The sequence below is a fragment of the Myotis brandtii genome, unplaced genomic scaffold (assembly GCF_000412655.1).
Source record: "Myotis brandtii unplaced genomic scaffold, ASM41265v1 scaffold115, whole genome shotgun sequence".
Classification (NCBI taxonomy): domain Eukaryota; kingdom Metazoa; phylum Chordata; class Mammalia; order Chiroptera; family Vespertilionidae; genus Myotis; species Myotis brandtii.
In genome coordinates this window covers 15,986,989-16,007,225 of record NW_005353967.1, presented here as the reverse complement: position 1 = coordinate 16,007,225, position 20,237 = coordinate 15,986,989, and the positions used below count along the sequence as shown (strand labels likewise).

The 20,237-nt window shown below is 41.3% G+C and overlaps 1 protein-coding gene across 8 annotated transcripts in view; it reads right to left on the bottom strand.

Moving 5' to 3' along the window:
* The window catches only part of ARHGEF28 (Rho guanine nucleotide exchange factor (GEF) 28), a 224,342-nt gene that overhangs the window by 11,763 nt on the left and 192,342 nt on the right, over positions 1-20,237 (bottom strand). For 6 of the 8 annotated variants that reach the window (XM_014549703.1, XM_014549713.1, XM_014549710.1 and 3 more), the window contains 2 exons: positions 17,264-17,749; positions 15,644-15,944 (listed from right to left, as the gene is read on the bottom strand). In XM_014549703.1, coding sequence (XP_014405189.1) covers positions 15,644-15,944; positions 17,264-17,749 — 787 coding nt within the window. Of the gene's footprint in view, positions 1-5,753; positions 5,881-15,643; positions 15,945-17,263; positions 17,750-20,237 lie in introns of all 8 variants that reach the window. The other 2 variants (XM_005858023.2, XM_005858025.2) reach the window with 2 other exon arrangements.

The following is a 20,237-nucleotide window of genomic DNA, read 5'->3' as shown; positions in this document are numbered from 1 at the left end:
TTTTTTTTAGAGAGAGAGTGGAAGGGAGGGGGAGAGACAGAGAGAAAAACATCGATGTGAGAGAGACACATAGATTGGTTGCCTCCTGCACATGCCTTGACCAGGGCCTAGGATCAAGCCTGCAACCTACGTACATGCCCTTAACCGGAATCAAATCCAGGACCCTTCAGTCCGAGGGCCAGCACTCTATCCACTGAGCCAATCTGGTTAGGGCTTATAATTCTTATTTGTGAAATAACATTTGCCAAGACGCCAAACCCTGAAATATCATTTCCAACTAAAGCCTTGAGTTTATGCCATTCAAAAATGATGGTAATTTTAAAAGTACAACATATATAGAAAATGTTTTCTTCAATGCAGGTTTTCACACCCTTGGCCTTCTTTTCACATTAATGTTTGTTATAAGAGTATATTTCTGAAAGTTACATTTAAAATAAGTATTTTTATAAATTATACAATTAAAGAAGTAGGCAGTTTGCAGAGCAGAGGCAAAATTGGGACTTTACCAAAAGAGCAATTAAAAGAGAACATATGCATCACAAACTAAACTGCTCTATTCCTTAGAGCCATCTCTCCCAATTTTAAATTGTCTTATGCATACACATGTCACATGAAGCTCCTCTGCTTGTTAATATCTGTGCTTTCTGACATGTGACCTGTGACTAACACTTGAGCCTAAAGCAAGTTGCTAATTTCCCTTTAATTATCTACCAGCAGATACAAATCCCCAGTTGGCACACTATCCTCCTCCTCTTCTCAAGGAGCCATAGCATTACCATATAACTTAACCTTTCTTTAGTGCAGGGGTGGGGAACATTCAGCTCGCAGGCCAGATAAGGCTCTGTACCTGCCAAGGCATTAGAAGTGAGCTACTTAAATGTTTGACCCAAAATAATTTTGTATGGCCTGCGAATGATATTCCAAATATCCAAATGGCCCTTGGCAGTGTCCTCTTCTCAAGGAGCCATAGCATTACCATATAACTTAACCTTTCTTTAGTGCAGGGGTGGGGAACATTCAGCTCGCAGGCCAGATAAGGCTCTGTACCTGCCAAGGCATTAGAAGTGAGCTACTTAAATGTTTGACCCAAAATAATTTTGTATGGCCTGCGAATGATGTTCTAAATATCCAAATGGCCCTTGGCAGTAAAAAAAGTTCCCCACCCCTGCCTTGGTGGAGTCAGCCAGCAAAAGAAAGGATCATGAAGAGTGGTCTCAGCTACTTCCTTAGTGACCAGCGGCCCCCGTTCCTTCCAGACTGCTGAGGGCCACAAAGCATGCTGCCCTGAAAAAGCCTGTTCCCTCATAGAGGAGGAAGATGCAAACCCAGACAACTACAATGAAAACAGGACATCCCGCTCACTGGCTAATGATACTGCCCCCTGCTGGACACCATGTCAGAGGCCCTCCAGAGGGAGAGTTTCCAGATGTGGTGACCAGGACAGACTTCAGAGAGACAGCATCTGACCTGAGCCTTAAAGGCTGACCAGGATATTTAAGGAGGAGATGCCTCCTGTGGAGGTATTCCAGGTGTAGTTTGATGCTGTAGGGGGAAAAAAAAAGATTTGTCAAGCTTGGCTGCAATGAGTTTACGGAGATGAATAAAGGGATGGGTGCTGGGAAGGTAGGCTATGAAGGATCTTGAATGGCAGTGTTGGGAGTTTTAACTCTAGGGGTAAGCTTGGCAGCTACTGGTGATCAGGGCCCTCCTTGGGTCCCCTGTAAGTCTACATACTTGGCTTCATCTGCACATATTGCTGCCCTGAAACAAGAAATTCAGCCCCAGGAGCAGGGGGAAGGGAGCCATACTGCCCCTGACTTTTGCCTGCCTAGAATGAGTCCACATTTAGCCACTTTTCATCCCTTTGATGATAAAGCATTCATTCTTTGTTGATTAGTTGAGGACATGTCAAAATAAAAACTGGTTCGAGCCTCTCATCCATTCATTCTTCAATAAGCGTTGAGAGTCTAGTGACTTTTGCCTGCCTAGAATGAGTCCACATTTAGCCACGTTTTCATCCCTTTGATGATAAAGCATCCATTCTTTGTTGATTAGTTGGGGACATGTGAAAATAAAAACTGGTTTGAGCCTCTCATCCATTCATTCTTCAATAAGCATTGAGAGCCTAGCGCGTGCCCTGCACTGGGCCGAACACCAGAGAACCGAGTTGAACACAATCTCGTCCCAGCACCCAGGAAGTGTATAGTCTGTATAATCACTTCAAGAACTGTTTCAGTTTCTTAAAGGTTAAACAGGCACCTATTCTAGGAGCTATTTTATTCCTAGGTATTTATCTAAGAGAAATGAAAACATAATACACAAAAAGCCTTGTGCAAGAATGATCACAGTAGCTTTATCCACAATAGCAAAAAAACTAGAAATAAGTCAGGTGTCCATCAAAAGAAGAATGTATAAGTAAATGGTAAATTTATTAATACAAGATTATAAGAATGATCACAGTAGCTTTATCCACAATAGCAAAAAACTAGAAATAAGTCAGGTGTCCATCAAAAGAAAAATGTATAAGTAAATGGTAAATTTATTAATGCAAGATTATGCAGCGGTAAAAGGGAACCAACTATGGATTTATGCAATAGCATGGTTGAGTCGCAAAAATAATATGCTGGGGAGGGGGGGACAGGGGGACTAGACACAAAAAAGTACATAGTGCTGATTCCATGCCACTCGAGAATAAGCAAAATTAACCTGTGGTGATGGAAAGCAGACGGGTATTTGCTTCTGGGTGGGGACTGGTTGGAGGGAGGTGTAAGGGGGCTTTCGGGAGTGATGAAAACATTCTGTGCCCTATTCTTTCCAAAAAACTGACTGAATAATAGAGTTAATAGCTGAGCATTTCACTGTATGCAAATTTCATCTCAATCAAATTATAAAAAACATCTTGGAGTCTAAAGGGGAAAAGTGACAAAATATGGTGGAAAGTAATAAAGGGTCTTCGGCACTTCAGGATCACACAGGAGAGGCTCCTGTCCCAGACTGAGAGGCTCTGGAGAGAGTCCGGAACAAAGTGACCTGGAGCTAAGTCTTGAGAGATGAGTAAGAGTTAACCAGCTTTGGAATAAAGAATGGAGGAGAAGATATTCCCAACAGAGGAAATATATGTAGGGGGGCTGCCCTTTTGGATGAGTGAGAGAACTTCAGATGGCTGGACCACAGGGTAAGAATGGACAGAATAGTGTGAGACTAAGGCTGAGAGACTGGAGGCCAGATCAGTCCTCTAGGCCCCTGGTCAGCAAACTGCGGCTCGCAAGCCACATGTGGCTCTTTGGTCCCTTGAGTATGGCTCTTCCACAAAACACCATGTGCAGGCACGCACGTACAGTGCAATTGAAACTTCATGGCCATGCGCAGAAGTCGGTATTTTGTGGAAGAGCCACACTCAAGGGGCCAAAGAACCGCATGTGGCTCGTGAGCCGCAGTTTGCCGACCACTGCTCTAGGCCCAAACACATAACTCCCTGTGCTGCATCAGGGACGGCTAACTTTAGCACATGGCACGTTGGATAATACCAAGAAAGCTGACCCAGGCAAGCCCTAAGGAGACTGTCCATGAACCCTTATCCATAAACCCAAAAGCTAACCTGGGGGCCAAACAAAGCTCTATCTTTTTTTTTCTATCTTTTTAAAATGTTTTTATTGATTTTAGAGAGAGAGAAAAGGAGAGGGATAGAGAGATAGAAACATTGATGAGACAGAAATATCGACCTGCTGCCTCCTGCACACTCCCCATTGGGGATCGAGCCCGCAACCTGGGCATGTGCCCTGACTGGGAATCAAACCTCTTGGTTGGTTCATGGGTCAATGCTCAACCACTGAGCAACACTGGCCAGGCAAACAGAGCTCTATCTTAAACTCATCATGTTGAATTTAGTTTTCAAAAGACAACCCATGTGGTAAATTGTGTTGGGATATGTCATTTAGATCTCAACTGTTCCCAAGGGAGAAAACAAATGTATTTGAAGGATGTGCCACAGGCAATGAATTTATTTTAACATCTATTTACGTCAATGTTTTTCCCAGTGTATTTCAAGAAACAGTCACCCTGCAAGATGCTGGGCTGGAGAGGAAGCTGCTGTGGTTAAATAGGATTGGGAAGTGCCACTTCTGGAGATTCACAGTACACACGAGCTCAATAAAAGTTCTAAAAAAGTTGTGTAGTCCCCAAACCAGCATTTCTCAACATTACCTGACTATGAGAACCTTTTATCATGTAAAACCTAGTAAGAGCCAGGAGAGTTATGGAATATTTTTTGAGACATGCCTTCTTGGAAAATATCGGAATGAGACAGAGTAAGTCTTTCAGGTCACCACGGCAACCATTTGGGGAGCAGTCCAGTGGCTCAAGTGAACCAGTGCACCACCTACTGAATTACCCCTTTTCTTAATACAAAGTATAGAAGTAACATTGATAACAACCATGTCTATTGAGTACTCCCAAAATTCTAAGTATTTTATGTTTTGTATTATGTAATTCTCCTACCACCTACAGAGCAGGCACTACCAGAAATCCAATTTTGTAGATAAGAAAACAGACACACTAAGTAAGTGTAAACACTTGTTTGAAATTTCACAGGTAGCAAATGGCAGAGCTAGAATATGAACCCAGACATAATCTCCAAGCCCTCTGTATTAATCATTATGCCAGTCAACCATCTTCATTGTTCTATTTAATCAACTGCATTCTTTCATGCATTCATTTGTTCATCCATTCACGTATTCATTCATTCAAATCTCTCACTGAAAAGTGAAGTACTGATAATTCATGTAAAGGTCATTATACTGGAAAAGTATTTTTTCAGTCTATTTTTTATGAAACTTGGTTGAAGAGGTGGGAGAAGGTGGATTCTTTATCTTCTCACCTTTGAATGACAGGGAAATATCACATCACCTACTTTCCTCACAGAAACATGTCTAGTCTTGGTCATTTTGGTCAAAAATAATATTTGCCAAGCAGGTTTCAATCCTAGTGGATTTTCTGGGATAGTCTTGATTCAGTTATTTAATCAAGCCTTTCAGGAAATACGTTTTCTGAATTTTCTTAAATCATGTTCTCAAAGTTAGCCAATGGTCTCTTAAAAAAAAAAACCACCCTGAAAATAATCATCTTTTTTAAAAAATGAAAATCATCACCAATAGTTACCATAGCACATTACCATAGTGCTATAAATTTGTAGAACTATATATTTATAGAAATACTATACATTTTTTCAGAAAATAAATATTTTGCCTTTAAGCCCACTTTGATTTATAAAAATAAACATTTAATTCTGTCTCTATGTTGGTAGGTGGGTGTGTCCAGGTGTGTGTGGGTGAGTAACTGAATATCTTAAGTACTGCAATAGGCAAGAGATTGAATCTGTCAAACACATCTGCTATATCTCTGTATATCAATATATCTACGTCTCTTATCTGATGAATACAAAGAGGAAATATTTTAATTTACTGGCAGGAGCATTTGCAAATATCTTCCATATTCTTACCAGGAGCAATGATAACTTCTTTGAGTAGGATAATTTGAATGTGATTTTCCCCAGTACTTCCTTTGCTTCTAGGCTTACACAGTTCAGATTCAGCCTCTCCCACCATACCCCCCATGTTTGTTAAGGCCTCTCAGAGCAGAGGGAGCTCATAAAAGACGCATTTAGTATTTGATCCTTCACAATACTTTACCTCAGGCTGCTTGTTCAGCATAAAATAACTTTAATATTTTTTAAATCTATGTAGGTAGTTGAGTACCTTAAGAGAAAGCTAAACACCTGACCCCTTGCAGTGTTGCTGCAGTCTCCTTCCAAGGGGGGGTGTGATCCAGTGCATGGTCCCCAGGGAGATATCCGTGTGCAACTGCACTTCTTCACACTGGAGCCTGAATGCAAAATACGATCTCATGACTACACACAGACCAACAGACCATCACATTTTGGCCAAAATTGTTCCTTGTGCTTCCTCCCACCCATGGATGTGCCCATAAAAAGTGGTCTGCATATGCAAAACTTGGTGAATGTATTTTAGAGCTCATGCTGAACAGAAGCATCAAGCATCTAAAAATATAGGATGAGTTCTACTTGTGTATAATGTCATGCAAATCTGGCTAAATGAACAAGTAATCAAAAATAGCACAACTTTGGTAGGAATAAATTCATCAAGAGATAGACGTTTAACCTATTCATTGGAAGTAATACTAGCTTTGAAAACCTTTAGTTTCTTAAAAGAAGGTTCCATTGTAATCAAATGGAATATACATCAAGCTTCCATATCCTTGCTAAGAACATCCTCCAAATAGAACCATATGGAAGCGAGTAAAGACAACACAATATACATACACTTAAGCTACTTAAGCTTATACAATTTTAAGAATATGTAATAGCCCCATATTTACTATGCTAAAATAAGAGAAAAAAGTCCAGCATAGCTTAACAGTTAACTTTAAGGGCACATCTGAAATGACAAGAATACAAGCCTGAGATCCTAAACACGCAGATTCCAGAAGTTTTTGGCAAAGCCAAGTATGCGAAACCTCCTTGACTGCTAATATCACACCAGCCCATCTTCTGCCATCTGCCTCTAGCAAATGTAAGTGTATTCCCCAGAGGGGAACATGCTGCCTTCCTGAATCATTCCTACAAAGACATCCAAAAACATGGCCTACCTCTATTGAGCATGACTGCCCTGAATTTGGGGGAGTGGAGAACCAAAACCATAGCCTTCTCTCAGTAATCCAGAAGAATCCAGAATTCTCTCATCTACATGACCAGGGTCTAGTGTGAATGAGGCAAACATGTACAGACTCCTATTCTGAGATCCCATGAGAAGGCCACACCATCCATGAGAAACAGGAGCTTCAAAATTCAGAATCTACAAGAACGTACCAAGGCTTCCGAAGATACCTTACTGTTAAAACCACCTTCTTATTCTGGGTTTCACATGAAGAGGGCTTTGAGCATGCAATTCCTGTTTTCGTTGCTGGTGGATTTATGAGTCTCGGAGTGCAATGCCCTTCTTGCGGCGTTACAACATTCTGTATGATTAATTGATTGCAAATCACTGCACAGGATGCCAAGCTCACTGGTAGGAAGCAGGTCATTAAATAAAAACGAACTCTGCCAATGTTTTGCTTGTAAATGTTGCTTCCAAAGCCTTAGAGCACCATTCCTTCCAAAATGGCCTCACCTCCCAGGAGAAGCACGTCTCCTGTGTTTCTGGTGGAGGATCCAAAAACTCCATATTTAAACCAAACATTCTGCATGTTTTGCTGCGGGAAGAAAGGGCTGCAGTGTAATGAAAGCTGCACAGAGAGAACTGTGGAAGGGCGTCCCCATGAAAATCACTTTGCACAGCCTCACTGTGAAATTGTTCAGCAAAAGGCTCAGAGTCCTATCGGCATAACTGGAAACCTCGTAAGACTACATTTTTCCTTAGGTAAACTTTCAAACCGAGCATTAACATATCAAATTAAATTGAATTAATATCTCATCCAGAAAGAGAATGGATACCCGGCCCCCTATCCAAGGAAACTCAGCAGTGATTGATCATGGCAACGTAACATCTCTGCAGATCAAAACGCAGGCCCAAGCTTATTTATTATCTGGCTCGAGGTCTGAGCAGAAGAACAGCCAAGACTTCTCCCCTCAGCCAGCTGTGTCTGGGAATTGACCAGCCAAGAGCACATAAGTGCCTTTCAGTTCGTCTGGGGTGAAGCAAAGGGATCTATTTCTTAAGATGCCACTAGACTTAATTTTAAGATTGCTATTTTTAAAAAGTGTGATATTTCAGGCCATATTTGAAAGCTGACAAGTAGAAGGTCTACCAGGGAACCTGGTTCCCACTATAGAAGTGTATTTACCTAAACAAATACTAACCGTTTTGCCTGGGGAGATACACTGGACTGTTAAATAGGATTTAGCAAGAGAAAAAGGGTTTACAAAAGTGTTTCATTGATGCTGAGCTAGCGACGCATATTTAATTTACTGGTGCTGGAGCTACTTTATGGTTAAAAAAGAAATACCACAGTGAACAGATAAGCTGACTAATAGTTATTAATACAAGAATTAAATGCTAAATTTTTTATGTGCTATCCTCCTAAAATGACAGCAATGGATGCATTTCTACTTGCTTAGAATAAATTAAAGCATTTTGTGGAGAACACTACATTTTTATTTGATACGCATAGCCATATGGGACTATACACATGATGATCTAAATGAAAAAATAACTCATATAAAAAGATCCTCTCTAGAGTGGTACAGAGTGCCAATCCCAAAGTGATCAACAGGACTGGACCTCAGTAAACAAAGTTATTTCCACAGTAATGAGGAAAAGTTGGTAATTGTTAAAGTCTGCTACCTAGAATCCAAAAAGATATTAAAGGCAAGAAATCTTGCAGTTACCCAGACATTTTAAGAATGCCATCTAGTATTAGGCTAAGTGAAATAAGTCACACAGAGAAAGACAAATACCATATGATTTCACTGATATGTGGAACCTAAAGAACAAAATAAAGAAACAAAACAGAAACAAACGAGAGAGAGAGAGAGAGAGAGAGAGAGAGAGAACAAACTGAGGGATTCCAGATGGGAGGGCATTGGAGGACTGGGTGAAAAAGGTGAAGGGATTAAGAAGTACAAATTGGCAGTTATAGAATAGTCATGGTTGTAAAGCACAGCATAGGGAATACTATATATGGTGTCAGGGGTGTATTAGAATTATCAGGGGGATCACTTCATAAAGTATATAACTATCTGACCCCTATTCTGTACACCTGAAACTAATATAAAATAATACAGCATGTCAAAAATAAACATAAACTCATCTTACAAAAGTTTGAAACTCACTTCATTCAGTGAGCTAGCTTGAGGCACTTGTCTAGCTGGCCCATATGAACCACCATCACACCGCATAGCTCTACTAGCTTTTCTTGACCTCTTTCAATGCCTCAGTAAAGTCAAGCTGTGTGGCACAAGCTCATAGTTGCTTTCATTTCTGCAAAGTGTGCAAACCTTATCCTTCATTCATGTCCTAAATATTTATCAAGTGTTCATTACATGCCAAACACTGTGCTTGGTGCTTGTGATGGAGCAATTAAAGAAGACACACGGAGTTTTCTACCCTCATAGCTGATTGTATTGTGGGGCAGACAGACATTACGTAAATTATTACACATGCAATTAATTCCAATTACAGTAAGTGCTAATAAGAGGTGCTGCCCAAACCAGGAGGACTATAACCTCCTCAACTTAAGTGGAGAAAAACAAAGTTAGACCACCTGTTTCAATCAATAAAGTTTTACCGGAACACAGATAATTGCATTCTTTACGCATTGTCCATGGTTGCTTTCGAGCTACATGGCAGAGTTGACTATATGCAGGAAAGACTTTATGGCCCCAAAAGACTAAAATATTCACCATGCGGTCCTTTAAGAAAAAGTTTGCCACTCTCTGGACCAGATGGTCACATTCTTCATAGGGAAATATAAAATAACAGTCCTCAGCTGAACACTCCACATTTTAATCAAGCCCTAAAAATAGAATCTCCATGGTTGGGTGGACAAAGGGTGAGGAAGGAGACAGTCCCCAGATTTTGATCCATGGACAGGGTGATGCTTCCTTTACCAGTTTTGGATCACTATCCCACGAGTCATTGAGACTGACAGGAGCATGCCTTATCCTTTAGGCATGTTTGGTATGTAAATAGTTACAAACCTCCCTTCCAGACCCAACCCTTAAATCACTTTGAGAATAAAAGCCACACTGTAGTAGAGCAGTCTAATATGTGGCCCATAGATGGCATATATGTGTGTATATGTACAAGTGTGTAAGTGTGTGTGTTTTAAGCTAAGGATAACCCAAGGCCAGGCCTAACCTCTGGACTCTTTTGTACTCAGTGGACTCCCACTTCAGCAGCTTGTTCAAACCAAACTGGAGCCCAGGGTGGGGAGGAACAGGCAGCCACATGGCTGGCTGGCTGCCTCTGAATCCACCCACCTGCTGGTTTGCTCTCCCGCTGTGTCCTGGGCTCTGTGCACTAGGCGGGATGGCCCTGGCCCAGTTGGCTCACACAGTCAATCTGCCCCCAGAGAACTATGCAATCAGGAAGTTGGCAGGCAGCACCAGTGGCTCACCAGGCTCTACAAGCAAATGGCATGTTTCCCTTTCCTGGTACAAAATCTGCAAAAGGAGAAAGTCAGTCATCTACACTATCAGTGAGAAAGATTAAAAGTAAGCCTTTGAGCCCAATCCATTATAGTCTTGTCAAGATGTAGATTACTGAGAGCTAGCAATATTATGGTTTCCTTTAAATTTTACCCAAAGTTTTAGTCAAGATTGTGGAAGATAAAGAGTTGCCCAATGATTTCCCAATTTTGACTTCTACAAACTCCCATAAATATATCTAAATAATAATTTGTTGTCATAACGAATGTTTCCAACCCTTCAGCTCTGGTTTCATTTAAGCAATCCAATATAAAGGCATCTAATATCCTTCCTGATCATAAAGAGAGCTCAAAATTCCCAAAGCTCCTAATGAAGGCCTTGGTTTGGAAATGCGGCCGAATGAATCTATAGATTCCATACTTGCTGCCCTAATTCCTATGAGTTGACATAGGCTTGATAACAGACACCTATGTCTATAGACATATAGACCTATGTTTATCACAATTTCACTGGTATGCCATTTTCGAAAAATAAAGTTCAACTCACTTTTCTAACCAAGTAAAAAAAGCTCACAAGGTAGGTCAATTATACTTCAACTTTGGTATATTTATAAATAATCAAAGCCTTCATGACAACTAAAAATATTGCAATGAAAAAAATGTATAATCATTTTATCCTATGTTAAGGGTTAAAGTGTGCCCCCACTCCCCAATTCATATATGGAAATCCTAACCCCCATGACCTCATTAGAGAAGGCCCGAATCCAACAGGCCTGGTATTCTTAGAAGAAGAAGATGCAATTAGGACACAGACATGCATGAGAAAGTGGAAATCCTAACCCCCATGACCTCATTAGAGAAGGCCTGAATCCAACAGGCCTGGTATTCTTAGAAGATGCAATTAGGACACAGACATGCATGGGAAACACCACTGAAGTCAGAGAGAAGAAAACCTCAGTCTCAGACTTCCAGCCTCCAGAACGGTGCAGAAATACATTTCTGTTGTTTAAGCCTCCCAGTCTGTGGTACATTATTATGGCAGCCCCAGCAAACTCATACCGCCTTCTTGTCAAATACACCTTTGTCACTGAAGCTGACAGTACCGAATGCCAGTTTCAGTTTTATGGGAAATTGCCTAAAGGTCTTTGGCAAAGCTCCTTTCCACATAAATACGGTGCCATTTCTGAATTATGGAATAGTTGCAAAACCTTAGAAATTATCATATACTCACTTCTTAAAGACTTACTTAAATGCTAACTACAACATGGCTTTTTATTGGGAAATTTTCTATTTTCTTTCCATATGTTAAAAAAAAGTCCTTTAGAGTTCAACACAGCTGTCTGTATTTTTTTAAAAAGCATTGCCAAGATGAAATATTCTGAATACAATGCTTTGAATTTTGAAAATATTTTGATGGGCACCAAATTCTAATATGAAGCAAAGGGAAACACTCTTTTGGAATTCAAACATAAAGTTATTATCTTTTTCCAATATCTACATGACTAACTCATAAACTTTGGCTCTTGATTTAAATTTTTTCATATGCATGGCAAAACCATAATGCTTTACATTGAAGAGAAACATTTCAGGTAGCCTGCAAAAATTGAGGTACAGATAAAAATATAACTGAAAATGGGGAATAAGAAGATTTCAGATTAATTTTCATACCATGAAGTGTTTTCTCTGTTGATTAATGAAAAAGGCAAACATCATAAACTAACAGATGCATTGAGTAAATAGTTCTAGAATTCTAAAGCGAGAAGAAAAAAAAAAAAACCTCATAGGAATAAAGTGTTTCTTTGTTTGTTTTGCCTTAAAGAAGAGTAATGCAGTTGAGCATTTCATGGGGCCAATTACACAGCAATTGTCCCACAGGGACTACGTTGTTTAAAAATTTCACATTTTCTGTACTCGTGGCTAGTATCCCTCAGAGGAGTACAGATTAAGTTCTTAAACTAACCGTCCCTTCCTCTATAAATAAAACCAAATTCCAATTTGGATATCATATTCAAACATCCAAGAATTTTGTTCATGAAACAGCTTCCAAAACTGCAAAGTAAAGTTTTCTCAAGTGCTACCTCAAAAAAATATATACAAGGGGAGCTATGGGGGGGAAAAAGAGGAACAACTGTAATAATCTGAACAATAGAGATTTAATTTTAAAAAATATACAAGTAACATGGGGCATCATAAGGCATCATTACAGAAACTATCCTTACGAAAAGGTGTCTTCGGGCAGAGTGAAGCTAACAGTATTCATGGTGTCTGAAGGTGCTCAGAACCCATGCAAGCATTGCCCACGGCAATCCCAAAGACTTAGAAAGGTTTTCCAAATGCTAATATTAAAGGGAGGGAGAGAAAGAAAACAACCACCCCCAGCTCTTAATCTCGGACATCCTGCTAGGCATTACAACCCAATTTCTTCTATTTCTACTCCAACTTCTCTAAAATGTCTAATTCCAAACCGACTTCTAGAAATCAACAGTTTACAGGGTAATGATTAAGAGCATGGGCTCCAGAGCCTGTCTTCCCCAGGTTCATCTCTGGCTCTGCTACTTACTAGCTGTGTGACCTTGGACAAGTCACTGACCCTCCCTGTACCTCAGTTTCCCCTCTCAAATGGAGATGGTCACAGAACCATCTCAGCGGACTGCGTGGTAAATAAGTCTCTCCAGGCGAAACCTTAGCGCGGTGCTTGAAAGTTGATGTCACCTGTTGGTGGTGGTGGTGACAGAGCAATTCAGAAGCCAATCACAACCAGAGCACGCGGAGCACAGTGAGACGTCTGGCGAGGCTGGGTTGAACAAACCAATGAAAACTCCAGTGTAGGTGACAGCTAAACACATTTGAGAATTTTATTTACAGACAAACTTTTCCATTTGGTTTATCCTGTTCCAGAAATTCACATCTCCACTGATCTGAGCTGGTCATGTGCACCGAGTGCTGGACCAGACAGTAGAGCAAGCCAGTCCTTAAGGCATCGCCTGAAGACAGCTGACCGTAGGGCCGGCCTACAGATGAGATCTTCAGTGCAGCGTTAATCAGATCATGCTTAAATGCACGTTTAACAAAAACACCGACAGCAACATGAGAGACAGATTTTGTTAGCCTGAACATGGTGAGCTCTGGGTCTCAGGAGTGGGGACCCCTCACCCAAAGACTCAGCGGCCAGGTGTGAAAGTAGGGACAGTGGCACTGCGCTGTCCTTGATGCCAGCACAGGGACTGTCCCCTCCACCGGCACACCCTGAGCCTGCTCCTCCCAACCCAACGCCGCCCCTACGACGATGCAGGGAGAGCACTGCAGGGTCTCGAAGACCAACATCAGGGGATTATTCTGTGCTACTTTCAATTATATGAGCTGTGAAGGCTCTGGCGAGGTTTGAACAATTTTATCTGGCCCTGACAAGCCTCTGAAGAACATATATCCAATTTTCATTCCACTTCCCTATCACCCCCTTATCTCTGACTTTCTTTTCTCTGCTCCAGGAACTGCTTATCACGCTTAAGTAAACAAATATAAATAGGGGTTTTTCAACTAGTTGCAAAACTCCATGCTTAACAGCACACACTGCATTTCTGACCTAATCCCTGCTTACACACCAGGATGTTCCAAGAGATTTAGGCCAAAGTTGATTTTCTTCTCCTCTGTCAATGGCCTGAGTGTCCTTGGCCTACATGGCACACAATATCTGAAGCAGAAGTACTTTTTCTTAGCATTTCCCTTGGCTGCGTCTAATTCCAAGCATGTGGAGGCCTGGTTTTGTATATAATCACTGTTTATTTCCTTAGTACATTTTCTATCTCCTGCAAGTGTGCTGCCAAAGGTTTAAAGCTTTCTAGTTTGAAGCACAAGCCATAGAGAAAGATGGGAGATACACAAAAAGCAGGAGAGAAATTCTTCTTTTTAAACAAAAGCTGAATGTGGTTTAACTCAAACTGAGTTTTTTAATTAGGCCACAGCCAGTATGCAAAACCCCACCAACAAGAACATCTGAGGCACTGGACACAGCAAGTTAATGCGTCAGAGCGGCAAGGCAACATGTACCTAGAAAAGGCATTCTGCAGTGTGGCCACCATCACCCTCAAGGTGCAAAGTAATATATTAAAGTGGTTACATTTTATAAATGCTTCCTGACTCTTCATTTTATTTAATCCCAATGAATATTCCATTGTATATTTGTTATTTAAAAAATATTTGAAATGATATTTTAAAGCAATATTTAACTCTCTCCTATATGCTGGCAAGAAATAAGAATGTTATAGCAGTGACTATAAAGAATGATCCACTGCTACAAATCAACATCTTTTGGATTAATAATTCAAATTAATAATAATAACAATTCAAAGAAGATTTAAAACTTTCCAGTGCTAAAAAGTTATCCTACTGACAATCTTAGAATCTGTAACAAGCATGGAAATAAGCCTGTGCCCAGTTCTGAAGTTCTATACGGCTGCTTGTTTTATGTTTCTGAAACATTTTGCTGTCAGTGATTTAGTTCACATCCATGTGGCCAACCATTTGTTTATTCTATTGCATGCCATCTGTTTTTTGGTAGAGAGGTTTCAAGTTCTTCTCATTCCCTACCTCATATCCCACGGAAAACAATTTACAACACACTTAGATTTAAATCTTTTGGATTCATGTGGAGTTGGTAACTCGAGCTGCCTTTCACTGATATTTGGCAAATGCTTTAATGGGATTAGCAAATTGTGTTATTATGAGGTACTTATGGAGACACAACACTTTTTTTTTTTTACAATGACAAATGATGTTACCAGTTTCATGTTGGACGTTTAATAGCAATACAGGTTTCACTAATGTTACAGGAAATTGCCCTGATAGACAATAAAGTCCTACCACAAACCCTGTCCATATCTTTTATTTCTGAGAGTCAACAAGTATGTGTATCTGGATGTGATAGGATCTACAGTGAGGAATAGATATCACGTTGCTTCACTTTTAAGAGAAAGAGAAAGTTATCATTTAACCCACAGGCCTGAAAACCCTGTCTGGTCCTAGCATCTTGCTGGCATCCTGTAAGCCCTCCAAACATGGTCTAGCTCAGTGGCTGGCAAACTGCAGCTCGCCAGCCACATGTGGTTCTTTGGCCCCTTAAGTGTGGCTCTTCCACAAAATACCGACTTCTGCTCATGGGCCACGAGGTTTCAATTGCACTGTACATGCACGCCGGCACTTGGTATTTTGTGGAAGAGCCACACTCAAGGGGCCAAAGAGCCACATGTGGCTCGCGAGCCACAGTTTGCCGACCACTGGTCTAGCTTGTCTTGTTACTCACAAGTGGTGGCAGTCCCCAGACTTCCCCAAAGAAAAGTTTATGCCACAAACTCCAGCTCATCTGCACCAATTTATTCCCATTCTAGGCCCCCCCACACTTTGATTTGCTTTAAAGAAGAGCCAACCATTGAGAGGCACAGCTTCTTGTTGAAACTATACAGATGATGCTTAAAGTGTTAATTACCATTTTGACAAGAATCCTCGCTGCTTTGGTGGAGGGGGGCTGTCTGCTGACAGGACTCAGCGGCTGTCCATAGTTCATGGTTTTCACCCGTGGGCTGAGAAACACCTGTCTTGAGGTCTACTTGATTTTCACTAGTCCTTTCCGAGTCAGAGTTAGATATACTGGGGGGGCAAGTGGCGTCCTGGTGGATGGCTGGTGGAGTTGATTTGTCGAAAGTGTTACATGACATTTGTACTACAGCATCGTTGATGAAGAGTGAATTTTCATAATGTAAACTCTCAGATCGATTAAGTTCCATTACCTGTGTAAGAAAATAAAAACAAAAACAACCAATAATTTCTCCAGGCATTTGAACAAGTTTTATCAAGTATTTATTCCTAGTAGAATTTAGCAGGCAACATTTTAATAAGAGTGAATCAAGAACATTACTCTTGACTCCTTCCTTCCAGGCCTTCTTTAATGAGCTAGTACCAAAAACTTTAATTCATTATGCCCAGCATATCTTTAAAAAAACAAAACAGACAAACAAAAAAACCCCAGCCCTGGCCGGTGGCTTCGTTGGTTGGAGCATCATTCTGTACAAAAGGTTGCCAGATTTGATTCCAGGTCAGGGCACATAACTAGGTTGTGGGTTCCATCTCCAATCAGGCTGCACATTGGGGACAATGCATTGATGTTTCTCTCTCACATCAATGATGTTTCTCTCTCTCCCTCAAATCAATAAGATGAGGCTTAAAAACACACACAAGCAGTAGTGCTCTCTGCCATTCAAATGTTCCACTTTATTTTAAGAGAGAGCAGCATTTTAACTTTTGTTAAATAAAAAAGCTGAAAACATATCCATGCACACATGTATTTGCAATAAATGTAATTTAGCCTACTTGAAAGGAAAGTCAGATGCAGCAGAACTCTCTTATAAGCATATCAACTTTTACAGCATTACATACTATCAATAAAAAAAAAAAGCATGGATTTGCTCATAGCACAGAAAAGCAAACTCTTGGGACAAATGAACTGCCAAGCACGGTTAGAGAGGGTGCAAGTGGAACACAGAATCCTCGGAAAGGTTTTATTCTGCCCAGTCATTAGCTAGTAGACTCCTGTGAACCATTCCTAGTGAAAGGGATTTTGAATTTACTCTGTCAACATGACAAAAGGAGCATAAGCAAGGAATAACAGAACAGTGTTATACTTGCTAAATTCAGGACCTATACTGCACATTAACAGCTAACTGACCTACTAACAGGTAAGCCTGTATACAAGGCTAAGACCAGACCATATGAAGAGGGGCCTCCCCTAGGGAAATCAGCATGCTCAAGGTGGGGTGCCTCCAGGACAAGCCTCCTCTTGCTGGGACAGCGCGATTCTGTGTTCATTCCCTTGGGTAAGGGCGTCTCAACCTACAGTGAGCCCAGGATCCCACAGGACCAAGGCCTTTCACATTTCCATACTTCAAATCAAGATGCATGTGCACTGTCTGGGAAAGTTCTAAGCTTCTGCATATTGAATAACTCTCGTGAGCGCTTACACAAGAAGCAAAGAGACAGGACGGTGAGTGAGCCTGTCCCTGCGCGGCTGCCTTCCACGCCGCCTGGGCAAGCACTGAAGACCCATCCGTACCTCCTGGCTTCCTGGAGAGAAGGCCGCGGGAAGGCTGCTCTGCCGGCTGTGCTTCCAGCCGCCCAGCAGGCTCTGCTGGGCGCGCATCCTGCCCCTCTCCCTCTCCACCAGGCGCTGGCCCGCCCTCAGCTGCTCCAGGTTCTGCAGGTACTCCTGCAGCTGCAGGTCCAGCTCCCCGCGGCTCCTGCGCAGCTGCTCCTCCTGCGACTGGCACTCCCGCTCGCGCTCCTGCAGCCAGCTCTCCCGGGCCTCCTGCTCCCGCCGCTGCTGGTCGCACCTGCGCTGCCAGCGCCGCTGGTCCTGCTGGAACTGGCGCTGCAGCTTGGGGATGTCGGCCAGCTCCTCTCGCTGCTTCTCCAGGCTGCGGTGCTTGTCCGGGTCCTGGAAGGGGCTGCCTCGGAAGGAGGGGCCCGGGGACGAGCTGTCCTGCGGCTGGAGAAGCAGCCTGTGGATCTCGATGTGGCTGTCCTGGATGGTCAAGGCGGCCTGTGGGGCAGAGAGGGAGAGGGAAGGCCTCCATGTTGTCTGCACTTTGGTTGGAACTACCTCTCAACACAAAAGGCTTGACCGAATTCTACCCTCTTGCTATCGCTGTCCTTTTTCTCCGCGACCTCCAAAGGCCAGCCTTGGCACATCAGCTAGGCTTGTCTACACTTCCCAGTGGTAGGGCCTGGGAATTTATACACAAAAGAATAAAGCACAGAAGCAACAGGCACCCCCTGCTTTCGGAAATGGGGTTTGTTGCTGGGTTTTGGATAGCATTTCTGAATAAGAATTCAGTGCATAAATGCAAAACTCTGCATTCCTGTGCTGAATCTCACGCTCTCTCAGAATTCATGAGAAGTTAAGAATCTATATAAACCCGGTAGTATCTTTTACTTGAGTCTCAAGCCAGAAATTACTTAAGCTACATTACATATATGAAGACATAAAAATAAAACTCGACCACTTGTAGACTTTTGGTAAATAACCTTTTTATAGTATGATGCCCAGGAATAGCAGTTAATATATTTAGAGTACGTAGGTGGTAAAGTTAGTCTCGTTACTGTTATTTCTTTGTATGATAGCAGGAAGGCCATGCATTAAGCTGAAATTCATGTGTTTAATAGTTGCTAACAGGAAGCTGGAATGGTTAAGGAAACATAGATACTCTAAAGCCCAGAGGATTACCAACTAGATTAAAAAAACATTTTGAGTTACGGTATCTGCCTGTGAAAACTTTGGCCACATCACAGGAAGTAACTGCCAAGATTTGGAAGGATTCCACAGGAAAAAAAAAATATATCCGTGAATACCCTTGGAAGCTTTTAATTTTAAAAGTTCCCACTTAAAGTGCAAAGAAGCACAGAGGGGACTAATTGGAAATGGCCACATACTGGGTACGTGTGTGTGTTTTGACTCATTATGAGAAATTATTACTCTTTGAGGGGTAAGTTCACATTTTTCTTTCCCAAGAATTTTTAAAACTGTCCATGTAACAGATGCTGGGAAGATGGGGATTTCACCATTAGTTCTTTGTTAGATCAGCATACTTTTGAAGGTTAAAGGAGTAAGGTATATTTTAAATTGGTACTTATCTTGGAATAAGATTCAAAAATGTATTCACTGGGGCCTTTTGAAATAAAATTCATGTTTTTAAATTTGCAAAGATCTCTTAAAATTTCAAAGCCACACAAATCTTTGATTCATGTATGTTAGAAGTTATTGCAAAGAGAACAATGATCACTGAGAATAGGTACTGGTTACTTTGATCTTTAAGTCTGAGATCATAAGCCATTCAGGACTCTGAGGCCCTGGTGGGTAAACTGTAACCTGCACATCACCATTTAATTCTAACAAATCTCAGGCATCAGTCCAGTAAAACAAACAAAAATCCAATATTTCGCATGTCAAAACCACCATCAGCAATGGTAACGCTCATGTAAGGGTTGCAATTAGACTAAGTGCTACCATGAAGTATGCCTCACCTCTACTTACATTTCGGATAAGACCATTTTCTTCTTAGCAGAGAGGTAGAATTCGAAGATTGGATTGTATTCATTTTCACACTTAAAGTTGACATTGATAATTAGGACAGAGAACAGCACTTGCTTTTCAACTTTAGGGAAATTCCCAGTTCACTTCTCCTAACTTCTCTTTGCTGGAGTGATTCTGTGGCCTTTCCTTCCTGCTTTGCCAATACCTCATTTAACTCCGCTCTCCTAACACAAGCACCAAACTTCATTTTCATGTAATCCAAAAATGTTTCTGTAAAAGCTTCAAGCATGCATGAGAAACTCAGCTTCACAAGAGATGTCTGTGCCACGAACAGAAATCTCTCAGAGCCCGTATCCTGAGACCAGCTCAAAAGCTTTGGTTAAGAGAATCCATGTTGCTTCAACCTAATGAGTTGCAAAGATTAGGCCATTTAGGTCAACTGGCTCTTCTGAACCTTGAACCCACAGAGGAATGCATTCAAAGTTGAAAAGAAGAGATATGACTTTGTGTTTTCATCAGGCAACACACGCCAGGATACTCAATGTTCTTATCTCCCCAAAGGTAATGAGGATATATATATCTGACTATATCCCCTCTCAGTTAAAATGGAGAAGAAAGAATATTTGTTTTACATGACAAATGCAATCTCTAAGAACATCTACCCCACACCAGCATGTCTAATGTAAGACAGTAAAGGCAGTCCCACTAAATCTGGAACAAGACAAGGATGCTTACTATTACCACTATTACTTAATACATTTTCAGAAGTTCAATCTAGCCAAAGCAGCAAGCCAAGAAAGTAAAACTGATATAATTATTAAAAAATAGCCATAATAACACCACTTTCAAATTTTTACTTTCTATCTGGAATATTCCAAAGAATCAACAGAAAAACTATCTATACTAATAGTAGAGGAATATGCAAATTGGCCAGGATGCCCTCATGCAACAACCGAACATCAGGCGGCGTGGGGTGACCAGGCTGGCGGGGTGGGGG